At 38.9% G+C, this 14215-nt stretch overlaps 1 protein-coding gene across 1 annotated transcript in view; it reads right to left on the bottom strand.

The window, feature by feature from the left end:
* LOC132378711 (serine/threonine-protein kinase 31-like) overlaps positions 1-14215 on the bottom strand; it is a 151271-nt gene that overhangs the window by 15222 nt on the left and 121834 nt on the right. Inside the window, exon 22 of the mRNA XM_059945812.1 lies at positions 7492-7641. Coding sequence (XP_059801795.1) covers positions 7492-7641 — 150 coding nt within the window. The remainder of the gene's footprint in view (positions 1-7491; positions 7642-14215) is intronic.

The following is a 14215-nucleotide window of genomic DNA, read 5'->3' as shown; positions in this document are numbered from 1 at the left end:
ACAAGCTGTGAGTGACCACCATACTACATCCTGGAGACTGAGAGGCTGGGCTCAGGCCTTCATCGCCTTTATACAGGGGTCTGTGGGAGGAGCCACAGGAGCAGTCAGCAGGGGGCGTGTCCAGACAGGTATATGTAGTTCACCACAGGGAGAGATTTATAAATCCACATTAAAATGCAGAGAGAAGGCAATTTTGAAGAATTCCACAGATTCCACACTGGGTGAACAAAATAACAGTCATTGAAGATCTTATCTGTCAAATTGTTCCAAAATATCACAAAGTGACAGTCACTTTAACATAGGTGGTCACCACAGCACACCTGAATCCAGGTAAGGGTTAACGAAAGTGGCCGTCACAGAATACTCCAAAAGAATCCACATATGGATCATACGAAGTGACTGTCACACATCCAATCTATTAATCAACCCAATCTTTTGGGCATGGGAAAGTAACAGACTTTATCCATTTACAAGAAGTGCTGGAGGCACTGGTGATCCAAACCCTCCTCTCTCTCTCCTTTCTTACTCCAAGTCTCAGCGGTCCATCACAGCTTGTTATACTGATAGCATAGTCCCGCCTCATCCAAGGTGACAGTCCACAGTGAAGGAAACCTGTGGTCACGTAACACAAAGGGACTTGGGAGTCCTTGTGCAGAACATCCTAAAGGATAACTTGCAGTTCAAGTTGATGGTGAGGAAGGCAAAATGCAATGTTAGCATTCATTTTGAGAGCTCCAGAATACAAGAACAGGGATGTGATGCTGAGGCTTTATAGGGCACTGGTGAGGCCTTACCTTGAGGTATTGAGAACAGTTTTGGGCTCCTCATCTAAGAAAAGATGTGCCGGCATTAGAGAAGATTGACAGGAGGTTCACAAAGGATGATTCCAATAATAAGAGGGTCATGATTTGAGGAACATTTGATCACTCTGGGTCTGTACTCACTGGAATTTAGGAAGATGGGTGGGGGGGATCTAATTGAAACCTTTTGAAAGTTGAAAGGCTAGACAGAGCAGATGTGGAAAAGATGTTTGCCACTGTGGGGGTGTCTGAGACAAGAGGGAACAAACTCAGGTTAGAGGGTGCCCAATTAAAACAGTGACAGAGAAATTTCTTTAGCCAGAGGGTGGTGAATTTGTGAAATTTATTACCAGAGGCAGCTGTGGAGGCCAGGTTGTTAGATGTATTTAAGACTGAGCTTGATAAGTTCTTGATTGGACATGACATCAAAGGTTACGTGGAGAAGGCCAGGGAGTGGGGCTAAGGAGGGGAAAGAAGGATCAGCCTTGATTGAATGGTGGAGCAGACTCAATGGGCGAATGACCAAATTCTGCTCCTATATTTTATGGTCTTAATATATTACATTCTGTACATAGCTCAGCATCTTGACCTCCAAATTTCATAGCAATAGTACGAGTGTCAAAGGCTATGGGGAGAAGGCAGGAACATGGGGTTGAGAAGGATAATAAGGGGAACTCTCAAGATGGCTCTCATGGTGTGAAGCTGAATTAGGCTTTGCTCCAATCCTTTTACTTCTTTTACCTGCAATCACCCCCCAACTGACTTATTTATACCTACATTAAAGGGGTTGATCATTTAAGATATACTTTTAGACTTTTTGAGTTTTACTTTCAATTTGTTAAAATGACTGGGAGACCACGAGGAACTAAAGCAGCAAAAGCAATTAAGGAACCATTAACTTTGGATGCAATCGGGAAACTTCTGGATGAGAGACTGGAGGAAAAACTTAGCCCAAAATTTTCCCAGCTTGACGAAACTTTAAAGACGGTCGACGTAAGTCTTCAATTGCTTAAATCGAAAATCTAACAAGAAGCAGCAAGAATTTCAGATCTCGATGAAGCCACTCATCAAAGCGATCGTACAATTGAAACTTTGGAACAAAAGCTGTCTTCGACTTCTCAAATGTTGGAACGCAACAAATACAAAATTATTGATCTTGAAAATTGATCTCAAAGACAGAACCTGTGGATAATCTGGCTCCTGGAAGATGTCGAGAAGGGCGATCCTGTTGAATGTGTTCGGCTCAAAGGTTCTGGATACCCCTCCAGTGATCGACCACGCGCACTGCATTTCTCACTTAAAACCAGTTCCAGGCGAAAGGCCAAGGCCAGTTATCCTCCGTCGTCACTATGCTCATATTAAAGATCGTCTGATTCGAGTTGCCCAACAAAAGGGGATGATCAACTTTCAAGAATTCAAATTTCGTATCATGGAAGATTTTAGTCCTGAAGTTTTGAGGAAAAGAATGGCTCTTAAATCAGTGATGTCAGAATTCTTTCGGAAAGGCTTCAAACAAGTGCTGTTATTCCCAGCGCATCTGAGAGTCGTTCTTCCGGATAATTCTCACCGGCTGTTTAAATCTCCAGCTGACGCCCAAAGATTTCTCGAGGAATATCATCCTTCTGCTATAAGCTGATTAACATATTGTATTTTTATTATCTGTCTTTATCTGTTTTTAATGTTTTTGCTTTTTTTTTAAAGCTAACAATTAGCTTATAGATTCGGACCTTTCATAATATGAAGATCTCTGTGTGTTGTCCGATAGTGCAACTACTTTTTACATGTCCAAGTAAATGTTTGTTTTTGGTCTCTTTCAAGACTTCTTTTGATTTCGAAAGCTAATTAAATGTTTTAAGTTTGAATTTATTTTTGTTTTATATCTTTTACGTTGGAGCATTCAGTCTTTTTTTAAATTTCTTTTTTCAAGATGTCATTTCTTCTTCCCATAAGACCTTAATTTCTTGGACATGTCACATCCATTTGGGTGTGTCTGTACAAGAGTGCTGGTGTCTTATTGAAATATTTGTATAATGTTACCCTGTTTTATGCTCTAACAGTTTAGTTTTTTTCTCTTAATCTTGTCTTTTTTGATATTAATTTTACAGTCTTCTTGTTATAGTAACCCTTTGTTTTTGAATAGGGGTGGTTTGTGTCTTTTTTTTCTTACTTTTTTTGAGCTGCCTTCTTGAGAGATAGGGGTAAAATTAGTGTTAGTCTGCTTGCTGGCCCTTCTCTGGCTCTTTCTTGGGTTTTTGCGGGTGAGGGGAGGGGTTTATCTTTTTTTTCGCTTAGTTTTTCCTTCATGGGCTGATTTGAAACTACCAAAATGTCTGAAGTGTCATAACTTCCAGTTCCTCTTTGAACCTGCTCTCCTCTTCTGGATTCATGAGTTTACTTTCTGTTTAACCTTGTGCGTCTATTACGATAAACATTACCAATATGGATAAGACTTTTAACTTTGTCTCTTAGAATACAAATGGTCTAAACCATCTGATTAAATGGAAAAAAATATTTAAAGTATTCCATAGAATGAATGCCAATATTATTTTTGCACAAGAGACTCATGTGAGGAAAGAGGATAGTCAACTTTTTTTAGGTTTTGAAAGGAACAACAGTACCATTCGAATTCCCAAGCTAAAGTGAGAGGTGTTTCTATTTTTATAGACTCTTCAACCTCTTTCATTCATTATGAAACAATTTCAGACCCACAAGGATTTTTGCTTCTCACTGGTTTACTTTTTAACCAAAAAGTTGTTTTGGTTAATGTTTATGCCCCGAATATTGATTGTCTTGAATTTTTTAAGTGTTTATTCACATCCCTTCCTAATTTAAATGAGTATATGCTGGTAATGGGTGGGGATTTTAATTGTTGTTTAAATCCCTTGATGGATAGATCCAAGTCTAACCAGGTTCTTCCAAATAAATCGGCCTCTCTCATTAACTCCTTTATGGTTGATTCTGAAATTTCTGAAATTTGGCAATTTCTACATCCTAAGGATAAAGAATTTTCATATTTCTCTCATGTTTATCATAATTACTCAAGAATTGACTATTTCTTTATTGATCATTGTTTACTTCCAGACATTATTGACAGTAACTATAATTCTATTACTATCTCTGACCATGCACTTTTGAAACTATCTATTAAGACAACGGATTCATCCTCAAGTGTTAAACCATGGCGATTCAACTCTACTCTACTTCAGGATTCAATAAAGCTCTAACTTTGTTAGACCACAAATTGATTTGTTCTTTTCAACAAACTCTACCGAAGAGCTTTCTAGTGGAATATTATGGGACACCTTTAAAGCATTTATTCATGGCCAAATTATTTCATACTCTGCTGGAGTCAGAAAACAAATTAACACTGAAATACTTATGTTGGTTGATAAGATTAAAGAAATTGATAAGACGTATTCTGTGACTCCTAGTAAGGAGCTTTATAAAAAGAGAGTTCAACTTCAAATGGAGCACAGTTTGCTATTATCCTCTTTGATTGAAAATCAATTAATTAAAACTAGGACTCAGGTTTATATACATGGGGATAAATCTGGTAAATTATTGGCTGATCAATTGAAAATTGCTTCAGTTAAACGTCAGATCATCAAGATCCGTAAATGAGATGGTACTCTGATGGTTGATCATAAAGAGATAAACAAAGCCTTTCAAGAATTTTATAACTCTTTATATCAATCAGAATTTTCTGACGATTCTTCCATAATGAATGAATTTTTAAGGAAACTGAATATCCCGAAATTAACAGCCGAGGATTGTGTATCAATAGATGCACCCATTACGGAAGATGAAATAAAAGAGGCTATTTTTTCAATGAATTCAGGTAAAGCCCCTGGTCCGGATGGTTACACTGTGGAATTTTAAAATCTTTTTCTTCTATACTTTCTCCTTGGTTATGTAAAATTTTTAAAGACCCATTACCTGTAGGTAAATTACCACAATCTTTTTAAAAGCTTCCATTTCTCTAATTCTTAAAAAAGACAAAGATCCTATTGAATGTGCATCATATCGGCCTATATCTTTGCTAAATGTGGATTTCAAGATTTTTACCAAAATTTTGGCCGCCAGATTGGAAATTATTTCCTCAAATTATTTCTGAGGACCAGACTGGATTTATTAAAAATCATTATTTATCTTTTAACATTAGAAAATTAATTAATATAGCTTATACTCCTTCAACTAGGATCCCAGAACGTGTTATTTCCTTGGATGCTGAGAAAGCGTTTGACAGAGTTGAATGGCCATATTTACTTAGTACGCTTCAGAATTTTAATTTTAGCCCGACATTTATATTGTGGATTAAATTAATATATTATAAACCTTTGGCTTCATTTCTTACCAATAATCAAAGATCTCCCTTTTTTCAGTTGTTTCGTGGCACGAGGCAAAGCTGTCCTTTAAGTCCTCTACTATTTGACATTGCTTTGGAACCCTTAACCATTGCTATTCATGATTCACCTAACATTTTTGGTATTACCCATGGGGAAGGGACAGATAAGCTATCATTATACACTGATGATTTGTTACTATATCTCTCTGACCATGAGAGATCTATTCCTGTTGTTTTATCTTTGCTTGCTCAGTTTAGTAGCTTTTCTGGCTATAAACTGAATCTCAATTAGAGTGAATTATTCCCATTAAATGCGCAAGTTTCAATTTATAAATATCTACCATTTAAAGTAGTTACAGATAACTTTACTTATTTGGGTATTAAAATTACCAAGAAACATAAAGATTTATTCAAAGTTAATTTTTTACCCTTCATTGACCAGATTAAGCAACTCGTTACTAGATGGTCCCCATTGTCTTTGTCATTGGTTGGTCAAATCAATGCTATTAAGATGATAGTTCTACCTAAATTTTTATACTTTCTTCAAGCATTACCAATTTTTATTCCTAAATCCTTCTTTGATATTATTGACTCTAAAATATCTTCGTACGTATGGCAGAATAAAAATCCTAGATTAAGTAAAAAAATATTTACAGAAGTCTAAGATGGAAGGTGGTTTGGCTTTGCCGAACCTAAGACTTTATTATTTGGCAGTTAATATCCAATATTTAATATTTTGGACACAGGACTCGGTGGCGATACAAAGCCCACAATGGGTAAGTCTGGAGTGTAAATCTGTACAAGATTTTTCATTGGTCTCTATCTTAGGGTCTTTGCTTCCCTTTGTCTTTTTTTAAATGGAATAAACAAATGACTAACCCTATAGTTAAATATACATTATGAATATGGTTTCAATTCCGTAAATTTTTTGGTTTGAATAAGTTCATTTTATCAAGCCCTATTATATTTCTTTTTCAGCCCTCTGTTATGGGCCAAGCCTTTGTGCTATGGAAAACGAGGGGTATAACATGTTTTCGTAACTTATTCTTAGATAATTGTTTCATGTCCTTTGAAAAGCTGTCTAATAAATATAATTTGCCTAGAGCCCATTTTTTTAGATATTTACAAATTAGAAATTTTTTGAATAATATGTTACAATCCTTTCGAATTCATGCCAAATTGGCATTACGGAAAAAAATCTAGGTTTAAATCCCTATCAGAAGGGTTTAACAGCCATCATTTATAATATGATCATGAAAATACAGCCAGGGATATGATAAAATTAAGAATGAATGGGAAAAAGAACTTCAATTTCCCTTGCCTACAGAGCAATGGGAGAAAATTTTACAGTCAGTTAACTCCTCTTCTATTAGTGCCAACCACGCCCTAATAAAATTCAAGGTGGTACATAGGACCCATATGTCTAAGGACAAACTTGCTCAATTTTATTCCCACGTTAATCCAATCGGTGATAGATGCCATTCTGAAGTAGCCTCTTTGACCCACATGTTTTGGTCTTGCCCTTGCTTGCAAAAGCAAATGGTATCATTTCAACAGTTTTGAGTATTAATTTGCAACCTCATCCTATTGCTGCAATTTTTGGCTTACCAATGGTGGATAACAGTTATTTATCCCCTTCAGCTCGACGGATGATTGCATTTGTTACATTAATGGCCAGAAGATCCATTCCACTGAACTGGAAAGAAATTAATCCCCCAACTACATTTCAATGTTTTTTCCCAAACTATATCTTGTCTGAGTTTAGAAAAAATCAGAAGTGTAATTTTTGACCCTTCGGTCAAATTTGAAGAAACCTGAAGACCATTTATTCAACATTTTCATATGAGTTAAACTGACCTTTCCCAAACCTTTTTCTTATCATCTTTAGTTATTTGGATAGAGTTGTGGAGTTATTGACACTACTGTGTATACCTGATATGATACAATAGCCCATGTTGGTTAGGTTAGCTGGTGTTAGCTTTTTTTGGGGGGTTATATTTTTGTAAATACAGTATGAGTTTGGGAGGTTATTATATCTGTGTTATTAACTGTTTATATTTGCATTCAAACTTTATTAATTATGTATTCTCAAGCTCTCTGTATTTGTTTTTTTCTTATGTTTTGTTTGAAAAATTAATAAAAAGATTTAAAAAGAGAGGGATAATAAATCACCCATGATGGATTGGCAAAACAGACTCGATGGGCTGAATGGCTTAATTCTGCTACCCTGCCTGAAGGCTTTAATTCGGGGCAGGTAATCAATGCTGGCCTTAGCAGTAATACCCACAATCACTGAATCAGTTAAAATTCTCCTCTATAAATATTAAAGTAAACCCAACTACTCACTGGAGTTTTGGTGAAATCAAAATCTCCAACGATTCCACGCTGACGGTTAATGACAAACACATTGTGAGGGTGTAAAGCGCCATGGACAATGTTTGAGCGATGAAGTGTTTGTAGACCAACTGCAACATCTCTCATCACTGTTATAATCTCCTTCAAACAGAAAGGACAATGCAGGACAAATGTTAGAACAGAGGTACATACACTAATTACTGAGTGCAGGTATGGGATTTCAGATTGCACTCAGAGCATTGCCAACCATCCACCTACATCCCCAACGCCCGAATCTAAGATTTACTCAAATGCAGATTAAACTCACACACACCCATGACAAGCAGAAATGGGAGATTCTGATACCTTATCATACACCATTTTAGACCAATGTCATATTATACAGAGCTGTCCAAGTTGTTGACCCCACCATTGAGCACATCTACAAGGAGTGCTGCCATGGGAAAGCGGCATCCATCAAGGACCCCACCATCCAGGCAATGCTTTCTTCCCACTGCTGTCATCGGGCAGGAGCTCAGGACCCACACACTAGATTCATAGAACCATAGAACACTACAGCACAGTACAGGCTATTCAGCCCTCCATGTTGTGCTGACCCATATAATCCTTTAAAAAAGTACTAAATCCACACTATCCCATAACCCTCCATTTATCTTTCATTCATGTGCCTGTCCAAGAGGCTCTTAAATACCCCTAATGTTTTAGCCTCCACCACCATCCCTGGCAAGTCATTCCAGGTACTCACAACCCTCTGTGTAAAAAAACTTACCCCTGATGTCTCCCCTAAACTTCCCTCCCTTAATTTTGTACATATGCCCTCTGGTGTTTGCTATTGGTGCCCTGGGAAACAAGTACTGACTATCCACCCTACCTATGCCTCTCATAATCTTGTAGACCTCTACCAAGTCCCCTTTCATTCTTCTACACTCCAAAGAGAAAAGCCCCAGCTCTGCTAACCTTGCCTCATATGACTTGTTCTCCAAGGCAACATCCTGGTAAATCTCCTCTGCACCCTCTCCATAGCTTCCACATCCTTCCTATAATGAGGTGACCAGAATTGAACACAATACTCTAAGTGCATTATGAAAGTGAAACAGTTATTACTCCTCGGTCATCAAGTTCTTGAACGAATGTGGGTAACCTTACTCATCTTGACACTGAATGGATCGCACAACCAACAGACACACTTTCAAGGACTCTACAACTCATGTTCTCAGTATTTACGCTTTTTTAAATTTTAGTTTACATAATTTGTCTACTTTTGCATGCTGGTTGTTGGTCAGTCTTTATGTATAGACTTTCATAAATTCTATTGTATTTCTTTATTTTCCTGTAAACGCCTGCAAGGGAATGAATCTCAGGGTGGTATTCGGTGACAGAATCGGTGATAAATAAATTTACTTTACTTAGCAATACATCACAGAATGGCCTTTCGTCCCTTCAGCCGCACCACCCAGCAAGCCACCAATTTAACCCAAGCCTAATTACAAGGCCTTTACAATGACCAACTAACCTACTAATCCATGTCTTTAGGCTATGGGAGGAAACTAGAGCACCCAGAGGACACCCACGTGAACATGGGGAGAACGTACAATAACTGGAATTGAACTCTGAAATCTGGAAATCTCAAGCTGTAACAGCATTGTTGTGGCCTTTGATTTTTGACTTTTTTGCCAATAAAACGTGCACAAAATGCCTCAAGTTAACAGTAGCAGAGCTGTTACGTGCAGCTTAACAGTAGCAATGGCTTCCAATAGCCCGGAAATAAAAATTGCATAATTGCATTATTTCAACAGTACTGGATCACCACACATCAAGCAGTAGAACTGCACAATGCCAAGACATCAATCAATTTAATTTAGTACTGTGGAACATCTAAAAACACTTCTAAGAACCTACTTTTTAAAGCATGGCCTCCTTATAGGATTAACTTAAGGCCTGTTGATGTTTATAACAGTTATACAATTTAGTATATTCAATTATATTTTATTCTATATTTGTTCTTACTGATGATTTTTAATTTCTTACATTTTTATTACTATATTGATTTATCTTTACAATCTATGTAAAGAACTTTGAGCCTGCATCTTAATGTATGAACGGTGCTAAAAAATAAAGTTATTATTAATCTCAGTGCCATCATCAAAATGACTGATACTAGAAGGTATAGCTTTAAGCTGAAAGGAGAAAGCTTACAGGAAGTTTCTGTGGCAGATGTGTTGAGCAGGTACAATTGCAGCATTTAAGGAGTTATTGAGACAGGCTCATGAAGAGGCAGGGAAACAAGGGATACAGGCTGTGTGCATCATGGTCAGTACAGACACAGTGGGCCTTTCCTATGCTATAGTATGATTTAGACCATAGAAATGTATAGTATGGACAGTGCACCGAAAGGACTTTCCTATGCTGTACCACTATTTAGAACGTGGAACTGCACAGTCCAGTACAGTTCCACATCCTAAATGACAGTTTCTGACAAAACCTAACAATGCACTGAGCATTTTAATGAGCATCTCCATGATGTCACTTCCTGTAGGTGTGGGCTCATCATCACAGAGGTCATGACATTCTCCTCATTTCATTCAGACCAAGCCTTACTGATGAAGCACACTGTAGCTTAGAAAACAGTTCTATCAGTCCTGTCACTTTTCTTTCTGAAAAGTTCTCTGTCTGCCCAAATGTGAGTTTATGCTATATAGACAATAGGTACAGGAGTAGGCCATTCAGCCCTTTGAGCCAGCACTGCCATTCAATGTGATTATGGCTGATCACCCACAATCAGTAACCCGTTCCTGTGTTCTCCCCATATCCCTCAACTCCACTATCTTTAAGACCTCTATCTTGAAAGCATCCAGAGAATTGGCCTCCACTGCCTTCTGAGGCCAAGCATTCCATAGATCCACAACTCTCTGGGTGAAAAAGTTTTTCCTGAACTCCGTTCTAAATGGCCTACCCCTTATTTTTAAACTGTGGCCTCTGGTTCTGGACTCGCCCAACATTGGGAACATGTTTCCTGCCTCTAGCGTGTCCAATCCCTTAATAATCTTATATGTTTCAATCAGATCCCCTCTCATCCTTCTAAATTCCAGTGTATACAAGCCCAGTCACTCCAATCTTTCAATATATGACAGTCTCGCCATCCCGGGAATTAACCTCATGAACCTACGCTGCACTCCCTCAATAGCAAGAATGTCCTTCCTCAAATTTCGAGGCCAAAACTGAACACAATACTCCAGGTGTGGTCTCACCAGGGTCCTGTACAACTGCAGAAAGACCTCTTTACTCCTATACTCAACTCCCCTTGTTATGGCCAACATGCCAATAGCTTTCTTCACTGCCTGCTGTACCTGCATACTTACTTTCAGTGACTGATGTACAAGAACACCTAGATCTCATTGTACTTCCCCTTTTCCTAATGACACCATTCAGATAGTAATCTGCCTTCCTGTTCTTGCCACCAAAGTGGATAACCTCAACATTTATCCACATTAAACTGCATCTGCCATGCATCTGCCCACTCACCCAACCTGTCCAAGTCACCCTGAATTCTCCTAACATCCTCCTCATATCTCACACTGCCACTCAGCTTTGTGTCATCTGCAAATTTGCTAATGTTACTTTTAATCCCTTCATCTAAATCATTAATGTATATTGTAAATAGCTGTGGTCCCAGCACCGAGCCTTGCAGTACCCCACTAGTCACTGCCTGCCATTCTGAAAAGGACCCGTTAATCCCTGCTCTTTGTTTCCTGTCTGCCAACCAATCTTCTATCCATGTTAGTACCCTACCCCCAATGCCATGTGCTCTAATTCTGCCCACTAATCTCCTATGTGGGACCTCATCAAAAGCTTTCTGAAAGTCCAGGTACACTACATCCACTGGCTCTCCCCTGTCCATTTTCATAGTTACATCCTCAAAAAATTCCAGAAGATTAGTCAAGCATGATTTCCCCTTCGTAAATCCATGCTGACTTGGACCGATCCTGTTACTGCTATCCAAATGTGCCGCTATTTCATCTTCTATAATTAACTCCAGCATCTTCCCCACCACTGACGTCAGGCTAACTGGTCTATAATTCCCTATTTTCTCTCTCCCTCCTTTCTTAAAAAGTGGGATAACATTAGCCACCCTCCAATCCTCAAGGAACTGATCCTGAATCTATAGAACATTGGAAAATGATTACCAACGTATCCATGATTTCCACAGCCACCTCCTTAGGTACCCTGGGATGCAGACCATCAGGCCCTGGGGATTTATCAGCCTTCAGTCCCATCAGTCTACCCAACATCATTTTCTGACTAATGTGAATTTTATTCAGTTCCTCCATTACCCTAGGTCCTCTGGCCACTATTACATCTGGGAGATTGTCTGTGTCTTCTCTAGTGAAGACTGATCCAAAGTACTTGTCTAATGTGGATGAGTAAATTTATTATCAAAGTGCATATATGTCACCATATACTATGATGATTTTATCATATAAAGCAGTTGCACTTGGACAGTTCCACTCTCTTGACCTTGGAGGTCCGGGCCTGGTGGCATAAACAAGTGTCACAAACTGGGGCTTTTTTGGTTGCAAGTGGATGACCATGACATCTTCTGTACCTCATCCCCTTCAGAAACATGTCCCTGGCTGTTGGATCTCATCCACCATTCCGCCAGAGCTGGCTTTACATATTTGGACTGGTTTAGTCCCCCGTTGAAGTGGTATACTGAATATGGTCACTGTCGCATGCAAACAGCTAACTAAAGCCACTGGTGAGAGCAGGCTATCCAGTGGGGAACAAAGGTAACATTCAAGATGATTATCTATACCCTTAAATTCTTCATAGTTCCTAACTTGAAGTAGTGAAATCATTTCCTTTTCACTCCTGTCCATTTCTGGTATCTCCAAGCCTGAATGCTCAAAACTGCAGAGAGCGAAGGAGTTTTATTGTTTATTTCTCACCAATGACAAAAATTACTTCTTTCTGAAAACATGCTCAACTGATATAATTTAAAAACTGTTCACTCTAAGTATGGTGTAGTGTCTAACAGCCACACAAGTGCACGCATCTGACACTAGTTAGAAACTGTTTGAAAACAGTCTCCTGTCGCAATTAAGTGGCATAGTGCCCCAAACAGGAAAAGGGAATCCTCGCTACTTTATGGACTAGTTTTCGTTCTTTAAGAGTTGTTGCAAATAAGCAGATGTTCCAATTAACCAATGGCCCAATTAAATGGACTCCATTGTATAGGTCACCATATACAACCCTGACATGCTTTTTCTTGCAGGCATTCACAGTATATACAAAGAAACACACTATGGTGGACAAACTAATTAAAAGGTTCAGTCTGTCTTGTGTCTTTCATAGAAAAACACAGGATACACTTTTGCCACTGATCTCTGGAAAAGACTGACGATTATCTGAAATATCAGTTGTTTAAATAGTCACTGAATTGGATTTGAGCTCTTGGTTAACACATTCTAACAGCTTTGTCAATGCAACAAGATGTTTTCACCATGCTCTGGCTAGAGAAATTACTTATCTCCACTCTGAAAGGAGCCCTCCTCCATTCTAAAGCTGTGTCCTCTGGTCTTAGACTCCCCCCACCGTAGGAAACGTACTCTCAATATCCACTCTATCAAGGCCTTTCACCATTCACTTTAGCCAGAGAGTGGTGAATCTGTGGAATGTGTTGCCACCGGCAGCTGTGGAGACCAAGTTTTTATCTACAAACCCCATTTCCAGAAAAGTTGGGATATTTTCCAAAATGCAATAAAAACAAAAATCTGTGGTATGTCAATTCACGTGAACCTTTATTTAACTGACAAAAGTACAAAGAAAAGATTTTCAATAGTTTTACTAAGCAACGTAATTGTATTTTGTAAATATACACAAATTTAGAATTTGATGGCCGCAACACACTCAACAAAAGTTGGGACAGAGGCATGTTTACCATTGTGTTACATCACCTTTCCTTTTAATAACACTTTTTAATTGTTTTGGAACTGAGGATACTAATTGTAGTAGATTTGCAATTGGAAATTTTGTCCATTCTTGCTTGATATAAGACCTCAGCTGCTCAACAGTCCATGGTCTCCGTTGTCTGATTCTCCTCTTCATGATGCGCCATACATTTTCAATAGGAGATACTGGCAGCAGGCCAGTCAAGTACACGCACTCTGTGTCTACAAAGCCACTCTGTTGTAGCCTGTGCAAAGTGTGGTCTGGCATTGTCCTGCTGAAATAAGCATGGACGTCCTGGGAAGAGAGGTCGCCTTGATGGCAACATATGTTTCTCTAAAATCCTATTATATGCCTCAGAGTCAATGGTACCTTCACATACATGCAACTCACCCATGCCGTGGGCACTGATGCACTCCCATACCATCACAGATGCTGGCTTTTGCATCTTTCACTGATAACAATCAGGATGGTCGTTTTCATCTTTAGCACGGAGAACTTGACGCCCATTTTTTCCGAAAACTAGCTGAAATGTGGACCCCACCTGACCCCAGCACACGGTTCTGCAGTCTTTCGGTCCACCTGAGATGAGCTCGGGCCCAGAGAACTCGCCGACGTTTCTGCATAGAGTTGATGTATGGCTTCCTCCTTGCGTAATACAGTTTCAAGTTGCATTTCTGGATGCAGCGACAAACTGTGTTAAATGACAATGGTTTTCCGAAATACTCCTGAGCCCAGGTGGCTAGAATTGCCACAGTTGCAGTGCCGC

The sequence above is a fragment of the Hypanus sabinus genome, chromosome 20 (assembly GCF_030144855.1).
Source record: "Hypanus sabinus isolate sHypSab1 chromosome 20, sHypSab1.hap1, whole genome shotgun sequence".
In the NCBI taxonomy this organism is placed as follows: Eukaryota; Metazoa; Chordata; class Chondrichthyes; order Myliobatiformes; family Dasyatidae; genus Hypanus; species Hypanus sabinus.
The sequence above is the reverse complement of the archived record's forward strand: the minus strand, read 5'-3'. Positions and strand labels throughout refer to the sequence as shown.